Here is a 17,967-nt window from a genome sequence, read left to right on the forward strand (position 1 = left end):
AAGTCCACAAGCAGGGCCTGCACACAGCAGCCCCCTCCACAATTATGAGTCCCAGCAGCAGCTGGTCTCTAGGGGCATTTCCTGCATCTGGGAGTAAAAATTGAACTGCCCAAGCTTCTCCTGATGTTATTGCGGACTGCATTTTGGAGGGAATTTGTCTCAGTTTGCTTACATGGGGCAGTAGTCAGCTGACGCATCCTGTCAGCGCTAGCATTTCTGCTTGCCAAGCACAACTTTCCCCTCTCTCCTCCCTGCACACCCCCCTGTGCCCTCCCCAGATCTGCTCCAGAGTCTTGGGGAAATCCCTGAAACAGATTTAGGGGGTGCATGGGGGAAGGGGAAGAGATGGGGAAGAATGTTCCACTGTTCAAACAAGAAACCTTGCACTGTCTAATCTTTTTAAAACCATATAGGATGGTGGTCCTGTGGCAGTGAGTTCCATAGTGTAACTATGCATTGCACTGTGCCTCCTTTTGAGCTGGATCCTTCATCTGACCCATCAAGGTTCTTGCTGTGTTCTCATGCCTGGAAGCATTCGGTCAGCCACGTGAGAGGACAGAGGAGCATAGTGAAGTGCCTCCTCCTGAATCAAATCATTGGGACCCCTGGCTCAGTATTGTCTACATTGACTCTCCAGAGTTTCAAAAACGGTTCTCTCCTATCACTTACCTGGAGAGAGCACTGTAGATTGAACCAGAGAACTTCTGCAAGCCAAGCAGGGGCTTTACCACTGAGCTAAGACCCATCTCCTCTATTAATACTATGGAAACAAGATGTTTTGGTTTGAGCCAGCAGAGCTCTTCTTATGTCCAGCCTTTCATAAAGAAGTTTGCAACTCAAGACTCCTTTGGTGGCTTTTTGAAAGGGGACCCAGGAGCGTGATCTCCAAGGGGTGAGCATTGTGTGCAAATCAATTTCCTCCTTTCACTGGCATTTGGTGACATTAATTATAGCTTCCCTCCTTGACGTTGGCTGTCTTCAGCTGAGGCTTTCTGTGCATGCTTGGCAGGTTAAGCTGTTCTTAACCTCACCAAGAGCTTCTCCTCTCCATTTCTGACAATATTTCCCATCTTATTTTTGTTTTATCATCATCATTATTATCACTGGCTATTTTTAACAGTGTGGTCATCATTCTGACCCTAAAGCAAATGACAGTGTACCAGCCACCGATAATATTGCAGCACATCCAAGTGGGGGACACACACACACACACAAACTCTAAAAGCTGGTTGTCTTGCAAGAGTGCAACCCTAATTTATCAATAATTCCTGCTTAGGGTGCCCAATACTTGGTTCGGTGATTATCTTCCATGTACAAGCCATACCATGCCATTCCTACTCACCATCTTAGGCTACATGGAGAAAGCGGATTTGTTGTTGTTGTTGTTTAGTTGTGTCCGACTCTTCATGACCCCATGGACCAGAGCATGCCAGGCACTCCTATCTTCCGTTGCCTCCCGCAGTTTGGTCAGACTCATGTTTGTAGCTTCGAGAACACTGTCCAACCATCTCGTCCTCTGTCCTCCCCTTCTCCTTGTGCCCTCCATCTTTCCCAACATCAGGGTCTTTTCCAGGGAGTCTTCTCTTCTCATGAGGTGGCTAAAGTATTGGAGCCTCAGCTTCAGGATCTGTCCTTCCAGTGAGCACTCAGGGCAGATTTCCTTCAGAATGGATAGGTTTGATCTTCTTGCAGTCCATGGGACTCTCAAGAGTTTCCTCCAGCACCAAGAAAGCAGATTAAGAAAAGTTTTTCTCCCTCTCTCGTAACACTGGAACTCATCCAGTGAAGTTGAATGTTGGAACTCGCTCCCGCAGGAAGCAGCAGTGGCCACCAACCTAGATGTTTTGGACATATTCATGGGAAAGGCTATGGGTCAATGGCTATTGGTCATGATCATAGGAATTGTAGAGCTGGAAGGGGTCATGCTAGTCCATGCTAGTCCAATGTTTTGCCCATCGTGAGGCTCAAACCCACGACCTTGAGATTAGAGTCTTATGCTCCTAACGACTGTGCTATCCTCAGGTTATGCTCTGCCCCCACAATCAGAGGCAGTGATGCTTCCGAATACCAGTTGCTAGCAACAGCAGAAGGGGAGAATGGCCGCTGTGAAATGGACTTCCCATTGAGGCATCTGCTTGGCTGTTGTGAGAACCAAAGGCTAGATTAGATGAGCTGTTGCCTGTTGGGCTGATCCATCAGGCTCTTCTTATGTTCTTAAGTGAATGGGTGGCAATGGAGAGCAGGAAGAGGGCATGGACCAAGACAAGAGGAGCAGTGGAGGCCCCTGCAGGGATGAAGCCCTCAGCAGGGGCCCAAAAATGTTCCCCCCTCCTCACTGATGGCCCTGACCATCAGCCGCTCTTTGAAGCTTAAGAGTAAGCAGCAACACCACCCCCTCACCGGCTCCTCATCATTTTAATTGCGGCTAGCAGGTCCCAGACGCTGCTTCGGGTGGGTGCTCAGACAACCAATTAAGACTGCGGTTGTTACGATGATTTTTGCCATTTGCGTTGCTTCATGAGCTCCTGTCAGCAGGATTAAGAGCTACAATATAGTCGGCAATCACAGGGGGGTAATGAAGAATATCTAAGCATCATCAGGGTAGCATCAAATGGATCCTAAGATTCAGCTGCATGTGTGAAGTTCGTCTCGCCCATTCTTTGACACATCTATCCAGCACAGCCGGGACAGGTAGATTTCAAGTTTTGCAGGATCAACGCTGCTGTTTTGCAGCGACCCCCACCTCCTCTGAGGTCCGCTAAATAACAAGGACCCATAGCAAAGCAATGTCCCAGGTGTGAGGCCAAGCTACACCTGATGCAGCTCTTCTGGCCAGTTTTATGCTGAAGTAAAAAAGGAGTAATGAGGGCCTCATATTATGAACTGGTGCCCTGCACCACTTTCAGCTGAAAAGCAGTCTTTCTCTCTCTCTCAGCTGACCCTTAGGTGCTATTCACTGCAAAACAGCACCACCTTCATGGGAAAACAGCAGGCAGGGGAGACTTTTTGAGGTGGAAAACACTGTGTGGGGGACATTCCGAGCTGGGATCATGTTGTAGACAGGGACCTCAAAGCCGCTTTATTATTTTTATTTCCCTTTAACATAAAAGTGGCTATTTTAAGCATAAAAGAGCCAGTGTGGTGTAGTGGTTAAGAGCGGTAGTCCCGTAATCTGGGGAACCGGGTTCACGTCTCCGCTCCTCTACATGCAGCTGCTGGGTGACCTCGGGCCAGTCACACTTCTCTGAAGTCTCTCAGCCCCACTCACCTCACAGAATGTTTGTTGAGGGGGAGGAAGGGAAAGGGGAATGTTAGCCACTTTGAGACTCCTTAAAGGGAGTGAAAGGTGGGATATCAAATCCAAACTCTTCTTCTTCTTCTCTTCTAATGAGAGAGAGAAAGAGAAACCTGAATAATGTGGTGTGCAATCCAACCCTGAAAATTAAGGAAGAGAGTTCCTCAGGATACTATGCTCAGTTCTGGGATTTGTTTTCAGATTTAGGACTAAATTCAGGACAGACAAAATTCTTTTCCTCATTTGTCCCCCAACTTTCTTCATGTCAGCTTCCAGTGTGTGTGTGTGTGTGTGTGTGTGTTTTCATAGAATCATATAATTGCAGGGTTGGAAGGGACCCCAAGGGTCATCTAGTCCAACCCCCTGCAATGCAGAAATCCCTGGCAGATGACCATCCAACCTCTGCTTGGAAACCTCCACTGAAGAAGAGTCAGCTGCCTTCTGAGGGAGTCCACTCCACTGTCAAACAGCTCTTACTTATTCAGGACAGATAAAAGAAAGTACTTCATACAGTGCATAGTTAACGTATGGAACTCCCTCCCACAAGAGGCAGTGGGGGCCACTGACGTAGATGACTTTAAAAAAGGATTGGGCAAATTCATGGAGGATAGGACTATTGATGGCAACTAGCCACAATGGATATGTTCTGCCTCTACAGTCGGAGGCATCAGTGCTTCTGAAGACCAATTGCTGGAACCACAGGAGAGGAGAGGGCTCTTGTTCTCAAACCCTGCTTGCAAGTTTCCCACAGGCATCTGGCTGGCCATTGGCCTAATCCAGCAGGCTCTTCTTGCATTCGTAGTGAGAGACTGAGACTATTTGGGAAACATAAAGTCTGAAAAAGCAAGTGGGGCTGCCTCTGCTCTGAAGATGTTCTGCTTTGTTCCAGTTACTTGATGAATGACTTGGCTGATTCAATTAGAGAACATTAGAAAGTACCATTTTGTCACCCTTAAGTCATCATTCCATATGATGAAACAGTCTGCACATCGTCTCAGACTTTCTGGCAGATACTGCCTTCCTGCCAAAACTCCCACCCAATCCAGGGTCTTGTTGACAATTAGCCAGCCGTTATTTTTAGTGATGCTGACAAAATTCACAACTGAAGGACATGAAATATAGGCTTGAAGTGCAGAAATGTTCACTGCCTGGAAATACTCATTCTTATTGCAAAAATTTATCAAGCAGAAATGCAATGAGATCTTAATTAATTGCAGACTACCTTACAGGGTGATATCTTTTTGCAACGGCATTGGTCAACATTCATCAGATGAACCTGATGACACCATGCTCAGAACTGGGTGATGGAGCCTTTCCTTTCAGATGAAAATATTCCCAGTTGCCAAAATTAGCTGGACGTTTTAATTGGCGGGGACAGAGGAGTGGATCCATGATGTTTCTTGCTCCACCTCATGAGCCCTGCTACAAACAGTTTTCCAGAAGTTTCTTGGGAAAATTCTTGCATGTTTAGTAACTCATTTCATTTCTTGTGTGCAGAGCCGGCCTGCCCATGAGGCGGGCTGAGGCAGTTGCCTCTACCTCTGCCACCGGTAGAGAAGCGGTGGTAGCAGCAGTGGCTTCTGGTGTGATCTTGTGCGCTGCATGAAATCTTGCCAGACCTCACTGAAATTTTGCAAGATCTTGGGTACTCTGCAAGATCTCACGTGAGCTCTGTAAGATCTCACCAGATCCTGCCACTGCCATCATTTCATCGGTGCCACTGTGCAACCCAGAAAAATAGGATTCAGCTAGGGTGGGGTGGGGACACTTCAGGTGGATGGACTTGATACCTTGATTGTGTGCAGGTATGGGTGTGACCAGGTGTGTAGTCATGGGAACCTCCAGGTCCACTCCTGGATTTGGTTTAGGACCTGAGACTCTAAGGCAGTGGGAGACGTAGAACCATTTCCAGCCCCTTGTCAGTTGTTCCTTTCGTTTCCCACACAGCAGCGGTAGGACCTGTGAGGCGTGGCCTGGAATAATGGGTGTAGCCTAAGGAGTGTTCTGAGGTCCATATTTCAAGGCCTGTAGGGCCACATTTGACCTCCAGGCCTGAGCTTCCCTTTCTTGCTCTAAGACTCAAAGAGCAGAAGGTAAATCAGGGCCTACAAGTAGATCTCAAGATGTGTTGCTGTAGACAAGGACTTGTCCATGTGAGATGTGCAGAATTAATTGGAAGCTGAGCACCAATTACTTCCCAACATCTGTTTGAAGTGAAAAACAGAGGAACAATATTGACTTTTTCAGAGTCTGAGATCTCAGTCAGATTAATCAGTGCAAATGGGATACGATTGCAAGCCAATTTGGAACTCTTGAGGGGAGGAGAGAGGCAAGCTTATTTGTTTCTGTGCTCAGTGATGACCATTTGCTTATCACTGTATTAGCAAAGCCTTGGGGTTGCAGCCAATGCCTTCCCTACTCAGAAGACAGAAAGCTGGACTAGATGGTCCTTTGGCCTGATCAGGCAGAGCTCTGTGCCCTGCCATGAACTCCCTCACTGGCCTTTAGGCAAGCTACATTCTCTCTGCCTCGGCCCCTCCCTCAGCTGCAATGCACGGCTAATTATGCTGACCTACTTTGAAGGGTTGCCAGAAGGATTACTGAGATAATGAAGGTGAAATGCATTCAAAACTCTAAAGTGCTATATAAATGTGAACGTGTGTGTGTGTGTGTGTGTGTTGAGAAGGAGGCTGGCAGGAAGGTCAATGGCCATACCAATCTATTTTAAGAAATGCCAGGAAGGCTGTTTGTATATCGATCTGGAGTTACCTGGGGGACAGATGAGGCAGGCATAAGTTCAGGTTCTTAATTGCTCCATTGATTACATCCTTTTAGAAAAAGAGGCGGGGGAAGCAGGGAGCATTTTGCTCATAGTGCAACAAGTTCCTGATAAGGGGGATTATGTCAGGAAATCAAGGCATCTGGTCGTGATGTAGGATATGATCTGGACAGGTGTAATAAACTCTGGGTTATGTGGTGTCTCAACCTGGTTTCGAATCTGCACGTGGGGCAAAGACCTGCAGCTAAAAAGTTGGTCGTGTAATTCTAAACCAGTAGGTGCCCTCTTGGTCTCATAATTCTTTCATTTATTTAGGAACATAAATAATAGAAAGATAGAATTGTAGAGTCGGAAGGGACCCCAAGAGTCATCTAGTCCAAACCCCCACAAGGCAGGACTACACAGCTAAAGAATCCCTAACAGATGGCCATCCAACCTCTGCTTAAAAACCTCCAGTGAAGGAGAGTCCACCATCTTCCAAGGGAATCTGTCCCAGCGTCAAGCAGATCTTAATGTCAGAAAGTTCGTCCTAACTCTGAGCTGGAATCCCCTGCCTTGTCAACTGAATTCATTGGTTTGGGTTTCCCCTCTGGAACAGGAGAAAACAAGCCTGCTCCATCTTCCCTCAACCATTCCTCATAAGGCTTGGTTTCCAGACCCTGGATCATCCTGGTTGCCCTCCTCTGCACACCTTCCAGCTTGTCAATATCCTCCTTAAATTGTGGTGCTCGGAACTGGACACCAGACCCCAGGTTCCTCTCAATATCAGTGCATTATACAACTCTATTTTTCCTTTATGGAACATTCCACAGAATGGGGAGCCTCTCTCTTCTATCATGGAAATCAAAATGAGCCGAGTACAGACAGTTGCACAGATTTAATTGGTAACGGAGTCCCCAAAAGCTCCTGCTTTCTAACACCCTTTTGATGCAAGAAGTTGAACAATATTGACTTTTTCAGAGGCTGAGGTTTTAGTTAGATTAATTAGTGTAAATGGGGTACTAATTTTTACAACCGTGCAAAATTATATTTCAGAGACTTTGATGCTAATGAAGGACACACACTGCCTAATTAGAGGAGCGATAGTTAGAATATTTATGACTCTTCCACTCAGGCAGGACAGCAGTGTCCACAGCGCCATCCCATCAGAGACAAGTCTCTTTGATCATCCACGTACCCTCTATGAGGGGAAATGGATTCCTATTTGAAGGACTAGATAACTTTTCAGCACACTTAAAAAAAATAATTGCACTCAGCGTGTGAGTAGACAGAACTTAGAGTTAATAGAATCATGGAACCAAATGGTTGGAAAGGAGATCGGACCTCAACTTAACCCAATGCAGGATCCACAGTACAGGATGCAACCACAGGAATTTGCTCCACAAGAGGCAGTGATGGCTATCAACTTGGATGGCTGTAGAAGAGGATTGGAGAAATTCAAGGAAGAGGAGGCTATGCACATAATGCTTCTGAATACCAGTTGCTGGAGGCCACAGGAGGGGAAAGGGCTCTTGTGCTCGGGTTCTGCTCGAGAGTTTCCCACACGCATTTGAGTGGCTACTGTGAGAACCTGGACTAGGCATGGGGTGGTGGCCTTCAAGCCTAGGGGACACATGCCATCTTCCAGGTCTACCTTTCCTTCGGAACTCTTCCCAGGCCACACCTCTCAATTTGCATCCAAAATTTGTCCTTGAACTCTCATCATAAAGAGGGGAGGAAGAAGGTGCATAGAAATTAGGATAATGTGCAAAGGTAAAATGGGCATCCATTGCCCCTCACACTTTTGCTTCTGACTCCACCCACTACTGGCAGAAGGTTGCACAGAGGGGGATGAGGACCTCAGGCTGAAAACTAGGACCAGAGAGAGCTGGATTCAAATTCACACTTAGCTATGGACAGTGGCGTAGTGAGGGTTGCCAGGACTCTGGGCTGTGCAGAGGGGGGCAGGTGGGTGGGAGGGAAATGGATGGAGTACACATGCACTTTCCACTGCCTAATGGCATCCGCATCACCCAGAAGAGTCGTCCCATTGTCTGGAAAGGTCACTTCCTGGTTCGCATGGAGAAGCTGTTTTCAATGGAGCCCAGCAATGGAAGTGTGCAGTTCTATTTAGGCTGCACTGTGTGTTGACGTTTTGTGCCTCTAACAATTTTGTGCTTGGGGCAACTGCCCCTGTGCACCCCCATGCTACACCACTGGCCATGAAGCTTACTCTGATCTTGGGTGATGAATCAAGGGTGATGATGATCAAGTTATCATCTGCACAGACTTTTCATATATTTGACCCATGAATCTTTCACTCTGTGTGGTTTTAAACTTTTGGTGTCATGTCAGCATAGCACATACATGTGTCTCTCTGCATTGCTCCCAAAGCGTTCCTGCAGATGGAAACTGCACATCAGACCTCTCCAGTCCACTGCTGTGTGGGTTTTGAAAAAAGGGGTGGGGAGAAAAGTCCCAAATACGGTGGTTGCACTGCAGGCAAAAGGCAAAGTGACTGTTCCCGTCTGTCCTCAGTGAAGCCCAGCACTTCTCTCTTAGCACCGCCTCTCTCTGCCTCCGTTTTGTTTGGGAAAACAATTAACTGGGAAAATAAGAAATGCTTTGAGGAGCTCAGGCTGGAGAGAGTCGGCAGCTTCCAAAGCCAGACCCTTAATGAAATCTGGAGCAGGCAAGGACACGGCTGTGCTGCTTTTGGAGGGACGTCGGGGTTGCCAGGCGCCGCATCCCTGTGCGATTAACTCTGATGCACATGTGCTAAAAAGGAATATCTGAATGACATTATGGAGCAATTACAACTGCTTCAATTGTGCTGGCTCCGGGTGTCCCCCTGGGGTTACAAGGAAGCAGGCTTTGGCAGAAAGGCAGCGTTCAGGGCAGTGAAAGCTCTCCATTGTTCCCATCGTGAATGAAGGCTTACGGCCACTGATTTGGCTGTGGAATTCCAAATCAGAATAAGTATCTCCCTTTGGGGCAAGAGCTGTTCCAAGAACTGGCTGGAAGGCAGGCAGGGATGCCTGAGGATGCTGAAGAACTTGGGAAGTCTCTTTTGCTTTTCTCCTCCATGATTTTATCTCAGGGTCAAGCAGCCACACCAAGACCACAGGTACAGCAACTAGAAAGCTGCCTTATATCCAGTTATGCCCTTGAGCTCAGTGTCGCCCATACTCACCTGCCAGTGGCTCTCTAGGGTCTCAGGCAGGAAGTCTAGTCCCAGCCCCACCTGGACATGCCAGGGGTTGAAACTGGGACCTTCTGCGCGCAAAGGAGATGCTCTGCCACTGAGCTATAGCCTTTCACTGCCTACCGTGGAATAGAAAGGCCCAGGCATGTAGGTATGGTGTCAACAGGCCAGCCCTACCATTAGGCAGAGTGAGGCCACTGCCTCGGGTGACAGATGGAGGGGCACAGCAATAAGGAGCTGCCTGATGCTGGGTCAGAGCATTGGTCCTTCTTGATTGATTTGATCTATTGTATTTCTATTCCGTTTTGCCTTCGAATGAATCCCATAAAAAACAGTGATACCAACAATGGGGGAATAATGGTTGTTAAAATTTAGCTGGATTTAGCTGAGATGGCGAAGTTGGCATGTTTGATCAGAGAATAGTCATTGTCAATATTTACTAAAGATTGAAAACTTCTTATAGACCTTTTGCATGAAAAAGAAAAGGAACTTACGGTATTTGGATTTCAGGATTGAAGGTAATATTGGTTTATAGAAAGTGGCTTTGTTGGGTGTTACCTTGGAGGGGATGTGCTGAACAATTTTCTATTTTTAGCTGACAGATGAAGAATCAGAAGTTCTCTCTCTCTCTTTTTTTAAATAATATTTATTACTTTTAAAGATTACAAAAAAGGAAAAGAAAAGAAAAGAAGACAAGAGAGGAAAAAAACAAAAGAGAAAAAAAGCAATACAATACAATATATAAACAATACAAAACACAACCTAAACACATTAAACTAAACAAAATCTTAACCCTAACCCTAAATAAAACAAAACAAAAACAATTTAAAAACATACATCACACCTTTTCCATACTCTATCTTTCATTCCCTTGTTTCCTTGACCTCCTCACACCTCCCTTTTTGTATTCCACTTCTATTAATTGTTTCAGCAAATCCTTTCCATCTTTCTCTATTTTCTATCAATTATAAATACCTCAACATATTTTTAACCTTATTTTCCATTAAGGCTAAAATACTTATATATGCTTAACTCCTTATAACATTTCTGCTAAGGCCATAAAATTTCATTCCACTATTTTTCTATCACTCATTAATTTTACAGTATTTCTATATATAAACTTTAAATTTTCCAATCTTCTTCCACCATCTCCTCTCCCTGGTTTCGGATTCTGCCAGTCCTTTCCGTCAATTCCATATAGTCCATCAACCTGGAGATCTTATGTCCGAGGCTCTTAACTCTTTTCCAGGTCCCTTCTGCAGGTCTTCTTCATATTCTTTAATGCTAAAGAGCAGATCTCGGGAAGACTCCAACCTAACAATACTTTTATTCCTTCTGGACAGGTCAGCCAAATTTCCATAGTTGAAACTAAGATCCATAAAGTGTTTCAGGACATGTTTCAAGATTCCTCCAAATCCAACGGCCCCCAGAGCTTCAATCTCCTCCAGACCCAAGTCCATGTCCCAAAAGTCAATTAGTCCCTGCATAGAGGGATCTTTCCAACTTTCCTTCTTCAGTCCAGGCCGGGATCCGATCCTCAGATTCTGACTTTTTCTAGATTCGATCATAAAAGGCCTCAACTTGTAGTCCTCAATTTTCTTCTGTAAGGCTGAAGGAGAAAGCTGTTGTTGTTGAACCTAAAGTAACACAAGCGGGATCCTCAGCCTTACAGAAGTTCTCTTTTTATTCTTTTATTCTTTATTCTTTATCCTTTCTTCTTTTTTCTTCTCCTTTACCTTCTCTTCTTCACTGTTTTTTTATTTAGGCTAGTTTTTTTTAGCCTTGACAAAAAGATATTTGATAGTAATCTTTATATTCTTTCTCAGATTTCAATAAAATCTATTTTTTAAAAATAATAATAACAAAACAATTACGGCCTCTAAAACACTATTAGCAAACAAGCAACTAAAAAAAATTAAGCTAAACACTATTATGTTGATACACACACTCTCTCCCCACCACCGCCCAATGACTCATAATCTTTCACTCTGTTCAGCCTGTTCAGTTCATTAAAACACACAAACACATCTGCTGCACAAGGAGGGCCCTGCTCTAATATAAATACCAACAGCAGAGGTGTACTTTAAGTTATTAGTTATTAAGTTGAACCTGGGCCCCATCCTCCCAACAGGTGATGTTTGAGGTAGTCAGCAAGAGCAGCACAAAATCAGAAGAAATGCAACAACCTCCTTGTCCTTGGGCTTCCTCAGCTGCTGCCCCCGGGGCCTCTGCTGCTGTTGCTGCTGTTGTCAATAGCAATGCATGTCCAGTGGGCGGCAGCTGCAGAAGCTCAGGCTCGATGACCTGGGTCAACACTAAGAGATCTGGTGCCAGGCAGAGAAGCAGGCTGGCAGTGGCACTCCAGATTGTTAGAAAAGGAACTTTCTCCCAGCCCTACCTGGAGACGATGGGGATTGAACTTGTGACCTTCTGCATGGAAATATAAATATACCCACAACATAACTGGCTGTGTTTAACTATATAAATTATTTATACATCATATAAACATAACTCTTTTCACATTATCTAATTGAGTGGAAGCAATTAAGGACCAACATTCAGAACAGGAAATATAAATAGATCAGTTCTTATATACTTAATGTCCAAATAGAAGCTTTTGTGTTCCACATTTGTCTTCGCGAATACCAGTGTCAAACGTAACAACTTTAAGGAGCAGTGCTTGCAAAAGATGAACTGTTCTTTGTAATGTTCCACATCTGCCTTTGCAGATGTTGGTTGTTGTATGCAGTTGCTGTGTGCAGGTATCAGACGAAGGATACAAAAGATCTTAACATGTGCCTTTGCAAGATATAGTTGTTGTATGCCGGTGTCAGACGAAAAAACTTAAACGTGACATGGATTCCCAGAATAATACCTTGTTTCGCCCTGCTGGGCTTCGTCAGACGAGCATACTCATATTTTGTGTATCAGAGACATGGAACGAGTGACATGGCGGATACCAAAGCAGATGCACTAGCACTGAGATATGAATATATGGGCGTAAGTCGAGCCTGGATGAGGCCCAAAGGGGCCCATGTTTTGCAGCATCCTGTTCTCCCAGTGGCCACCCAGGTTCCTGTGGGAAGCCCACAAGCAGGATCAGAGTGCAAGAGCAACGCCATACCTTCCAACATTTATCTGATGAAAATAGGGATGTCCTATTTTTTAATAATAATAATAATAATAATAATAATAATAATAATAATAATAAATACCCCACCCATATGACTGGGTTGCCCCAGACACTCTGGTGGCTTCCAACATATAAAAAATCATAATAAAACATGGTGTGACTTTCCTTTTGTATTTCCATTATCAAAGAATTGTGATCCGAAAATGTCCTGGGATTAATTTCTATTTTTTTTTACTTGAGGTTCCAACTCTTTGGAAATCCATAAAGAGTCAATTCTTGAACTGCTGTTATAAGCATAATAAGTGAACCATTTGTCAAACAAATGTATTACTCTCCATATATCTATCAAATTTAAAGTTTGATCCAATACAAAAAAAGTCTTTGATGATCTGCCTTCTTTTGTACCTTTTTTATAGCTGATCTGTCCTTTTCTAATGATGGAACTCCATTTAAGTCTCCCATTAAAATCATCTTTTGGTCCGTGTATTCAAGTAATTCTGTTTCCATTTTTTTTTTTAAAAAACTGCTTTTTTCTCATTGGGGGCATATATTCCCACCAACATCACCTTCTCTCCTTGAATTTTTATTTGTATTATTCAGATGTGTAGTTACTTATCTCCTTAGCCCAGGGTCATATAACTCCATACCTTTCAACATTTCTGCAATAAAAATAGGGAGGTCCTAAGGAAAGCAGGAACATTCTGGGATCAAATCGGAAACTGGGATGGCTTCGGTAAATCCAGGACTGTCCCTGGAATATGGGACACTTGGAGGCAACACTCTCCCCTCCTACAAAAAGATAACACAAGGAAATCAAGAAGAAATTACAGCAGTATGTTAAACCATGCAAAAGTTAAAATACTAAAACAGCTTAAAATTCCCTCAACTTCCTGTCTTCCTTGTTGTTGTTTAGTCGTTTAGTCATGTCCGACTCTTCGTGACCCCATGGTCCAGAGCACGCCAGGCACTTTTGTCTTCCACTGCCTCCTGCAGTTTGGTCAAACTCATGCTGGTAGCTTCAAGAACACTGTCCAACCATCTCGTCCTCTGTCGTCCCCTTCTCCTTGTGCCCTCCATCTTTCCAGGGAGTCTTCTCTTCTTCTCATGAGGTGGCCAAAGTATTGGAGCCTCAGCTTCACAATCTGTCCTTCCAGTGAGCACTCAGGGCTGATTTCCTTAAGAATGGATAGGTTTGATCTTCTTGCAGTCCATGGGACTCTCAAGAGTCTCCTCCAGCACCATAATTCAAAAGCATCAATTCTTCGGCGATCAGCCTTCTTTATGGTCCAGCTCTCGCTTCCATACATCACTACTGGGAAAACCATAGCTTTAACTATGCAGACCTTTGTCGGTAAGGTGATGTCTCTGCTTTTTAAGATGCTGTCTAGGTTTGTCATTGCTTTTCTCCCAAGAAGCAGGCGTCTTTTAATTTCGTGACTGCTGTCACCATCTGCAGTGATCATGGAGCCCAAGAAAGTAAAGTCTCTCACTGCCTCCATTTCTTCCCCTTCTATTTGCCAGGATGGGACCAGTGGCCATGATCTTAGTGGTTTTTTGTTGTTGTTGTTTTTTTGATGTTGAGCTTCAGACCATATTTTGCGCTCTCCTCTTCCACCCTCATTAAGAGGTTCTTTAATTCCTCCTCACTTTCTGCCATCAAGGTTGTGTCATCTGCATATCTGAGGTTGTTGATATTTCTTCCAGCAATCTTAATTCCGGGCTTGGCTAAATAAGGATGTTTTTAGCAGGCACCGAAAAGCTCATATCATTTGTGCCATCATCACCTTGGTTGTGCCAGAATGCGGATGCTTCCTTGACCTACTTATTAGGAGAAGAACCTCGAATACCAGCCCAACCTCCTGCTTCCTGAGCAGGGCCCACTCTCCCGCTTCAGAACATCCTGGGCTTCCTTCCCTCCTCTAGCACATTATTTTTTTCAAAGCAGCCTCTGCACTTCCTGGTTCCTGAGCTTGCTGAGAGCCAGAATGCCGTGACTAACACTGTTCGTGCCCAGAAGTCTGCTGTAACAGAAGCCTCCTCTGTCAGCCTGCCGAAAAGCGGTCCAGCTCCGCATCAGACAGGGAGCCACATCCTTCCTTTTCTCTCTTCCCCAGCATGTTCTCTAGAAGTGGCTTCATCTGCTGAATATGTGCTTATTACATTGCTGCCCAACTTTTTCTTCCCGTCATGAAATTCAGAGTGAGGCTGCACACACTGGTTTACCTGCCTGCGAGATCACCTTACCCCATATATGCCCACTCAACCACTTTGATTAGAGGAAATGGCGCTGTTACAGGTGCCACAGAACCTCCGCTCCAAAGATCATGTAGGAACTTGATCTTTCAGTATGGCGGCAGCTACACTTTGGAACTCCCTGCCTCTTGACATCATAGTGCTCTTTTCAGCACCTGCTAAAAACATGGTTTTTTGCTTAGACAAGCCTGTCCAGATGTTTAGAATCCGATGTGAGTTTTGATCTATATTTTTCGTCTATTGTTATTTTAACTTTGTGAAAGTTTTAAGTTATCGTTAATCTTTCTTATTGGTATTTCTATTGTTCCATCCTTTTTTGTAAACCGCTTTGGGAGGGGATGGTGTGGTTTTTTTACAATCAAGCAGTGGATAAATGTTATGAAATAAGTAAGATAAATAATATATACAACCCAATCCTGAATCTGAATTGGGCCAATTGGGGCTTTGGCTGGGCTTTGGCTGAGTCAGGTTGAGGCAATCCTGGATCGCTCTGGGTTGGGTTGGATTGGGGGCCCTGGAGGAATCCGTGGCAGTCAGGTAGTGAGGTCACAGGGTGGAGAGAAAGAGAGTCAGGCAGCCTCTGCGAGCAACACTGGGCTCTTTGCAAAAGGGCTTTAAAACAGCTCTGCACTGTGCTTTGGCTGCAATCCCTTCACTCTGCCCCTGACCAAGGCTACCCCAATCCATGGTGCTGTTTGAGGCAAGCCAAGGGGGTGCTCCCTGCCATTCCATCTAGAGAAGTATAAATAATAATAATAATAATAATAATAATAATAATAATAATAATAATAATACATTGTTATTTATACCCCGCCCATCTGGCTGGGTTTCCCCAGCCACTCTGGGCGGCTTCCAACAAAAGATTAAAAGTACTTTTAATGACATCAGTCATTAAAAACTTCCCTAAACATGGCTGTAAATTAATCTTGCCTCTATGTTGGTGATGGGATAATGTCCTACGACCTCCTGAGGACAGGTGGCTAGCTTAGGGTGTCTAAGGCAGGCCACATGGCACCCATGTGACTGCCACCCAACATATCTGCCGCCTGAAGCTGTTACCTCACGAAAGAGAACGATTAGGACCCCGCCCCTCATGAAGTAGTCACAGAAAATATATTTGTTTGTCCATTGAGAAAATAGCTAGTGCACTTAGTAGAGAGAAACCAAGGGAGAGATCCTGCGGTTTTGCAGCAAAGCTTCAGGAGGAGCTTTGGCCATTTAAGTCCTTTGTCGTGTCCCAATCATCATATGCTATTAAAACGATCTTCTTGTGCAATCAAATGTCCTCCTTTTGCTTGCCAAGAGGCATGGTCAGTTCATTGATGCTTGTGCTTTTTGTTGAAACATCGGGAACCTTTAAAAATATAAAATACTACTACTACTAATAATAAGGCTTGTTAAGCAAATCCTTTTTCCCTGTCCTGAAGCAATCAGGTATGGAACGACCATGAACTGCTTTTAAACTTTTTTAGAAAAGGAGGGAAGTTTAGAAAAGGAGGGAAGTGTGAGCATCTAAGGCGGCTTAACATTAAATCCCTTCTTGTTCCTTCACCGAATCCCCATCACGACTCTCTCTCTCTCTCTCTTTCTCTCTCTCTCTCTCCTCTCTCTCATCTCTCCCCTCCATCCAGGAATGACTTGCCAGGCTCGGAGCTCCTACATGGACAAGGAAGTGCTGTGGGGCCACCGCTTCACTCCCGTTCTGACCCTGGAGAAGGACTTTTACGAGGTCGACTACAACTCCTTCCACAGCACCTACGAAACCAACACGCCAGAGTGCTGTGCCAAAGAGCTGGCAGAGTCATTCCGCGAGGGGCACCTGCTGAGCCACCTGTCCAGTGCCAACCTCTTGGGGGGAGAGGAGTCGGAGAAGTCGAAAGAGGAAGAGGGGGAGGAAGAGGAGGTCGTCCAGGAGAAGGACGGGAGCAAAGAGGAAGGCCAGGAGCCAGCTGAGTTGAATGGAGCCAACGGAATGGCAGGGGAACTGAAAGACAGCATGTCCTTATAACACAGATTTGGGTCGAACTATTGAAAATTCAGGTGCATCTACCAGGGAAGGGGCTCAAGGAGAGCTGGGAAGGTGGACTTAAGACTAGAGGACCATGCTCTCATTTCCAGTTGTGTGACTGAACTCAGACGGGCCTGAACATCTGTTTGGGCTTCTCCCCTCTTTCCTGCAAAATGCAATTACTACAGGGACTTACTCACCACTTTGAGATCCATGGACACCAACAAATGTTCTAGACAAGAAGTATTATGATTGTGATGACCTTAACTAATAGTGATGTTTCACAAGTGTGTGCTTTGAATGCCTCCCTTCTGGCAGAGGGAGGGCATGTATTGTGGGGGGGGGACCCTCTTTGGGGAATGGAATGTAGCTGCAAATCTTCTCCTTCATTAATTTGGTGGATTGTAGACACTAATTTGCTGAATAAAAAGAGAGGAATGGAGTGTGCGGGGGATAGAGATGCCTTCTAGGGACAGCCAATGCGTGACTTTCCTTTTGAACTGATTCATGAGGTACATAATTAAACTGTGATGGCTATCAACTTGAATGGTTTTTAAAAGAGGATTGGACGAGTTCATGGGGGAGAGGAATATTGATGGCTATTCAGCACCATGGCTTCACTCTTGGTGGCTACCTTCCCAGAGAGTCCTTTCACCGTTGAACAGCTCTTGCTATCAGAAAGTTCTTCCTAATATTGAGTTGGAATCTCCTTTCTTGTCATTTGAAGTTGTTGGTTCGGGTCCTCCCATCTGGAGCAGCAGAAAACAAGCTTGCTCCATCTTCCATGGGACAGCCGTATCATCCCTGAGCCAAGTGACATTAACAGTCCAAGCAAGACACTGTTGACAGCATCTGAGTACTTTAACCCCATTTTTTCCTTTAAATGTCACAATGTATTAATGCGATTTCACTTCATTTAGAACTTTCTCACACCAATCCAAGGAGCGCCAAACAGTGACCTGCCAAACATGGTTAGCCCCAATATTTCCTCTCCGAAAACTGCTGCCAAGCTTGTTTTCACTTGTCCAGAAGGGAAAGAATCAAATCCTGTGATTGCCCAGATTGCAACTTGTTTGTTCAGGCTTTTCTTTCCCATTCTTCCTCTGTGGTTGCCCCCTCTTCATACTGTTAATGGTCTATTCTCTTCCTTCTTGAAACCTATTCCTCTGTGCAAAAACAGAAAAAACTGTGACCATGCAGGGCACCCAGGCCAGGGAATTTTTATTCAGAAGTAAGCCCTGTGGAGTTCACAAAGGCTTATCTGCTGGTAAGTGTGCCCAGGATGGCATGAGGGCGGGAGGTTGGTGCTGAATTC

At 45.0% G+C, this 17,967-nt stretch overlaps 1 protein-coding gene across 1 annotated transcript in view; it reads left to right on the forward strand.

The window, feature by feature from the left end:
• Positions 1-17,094, forward strand: part of KCNJ5 (potassium inwardly rectifying channel subfamily J member 5) — a 36,683-nt gene extending 19,589 nt beyond the window's left edge. The window contains exon 4 of the mRNA XM_083588853.1: positions 16,276-17,094. Within this exon, the coding sequence (XP_083444979.1) occupies positions 16,276-16,652 (377 nt within the window). The 3' untranslated portion in view covers positions 16,653-17,094. The remainder of the gene's footprint in view (positions 1-16,275) is intronic.
• The last annotated feature ends 873 nt before the right edge of the window (positions 17,095-17,967 follow it).

Source organism: Podarcis filfolensis (assembly GCF_964270895.1).
Source record: "Podarcis filfolensis genome assembly, chromosome: 15".
Taxonomy (NCBI): domain Eukaryota; kingdom Metazoa; phylum Chordata; class Lepidosauria; order Squamata; family Lacertidae; genus Podarcis; species Podarcis filfolensis.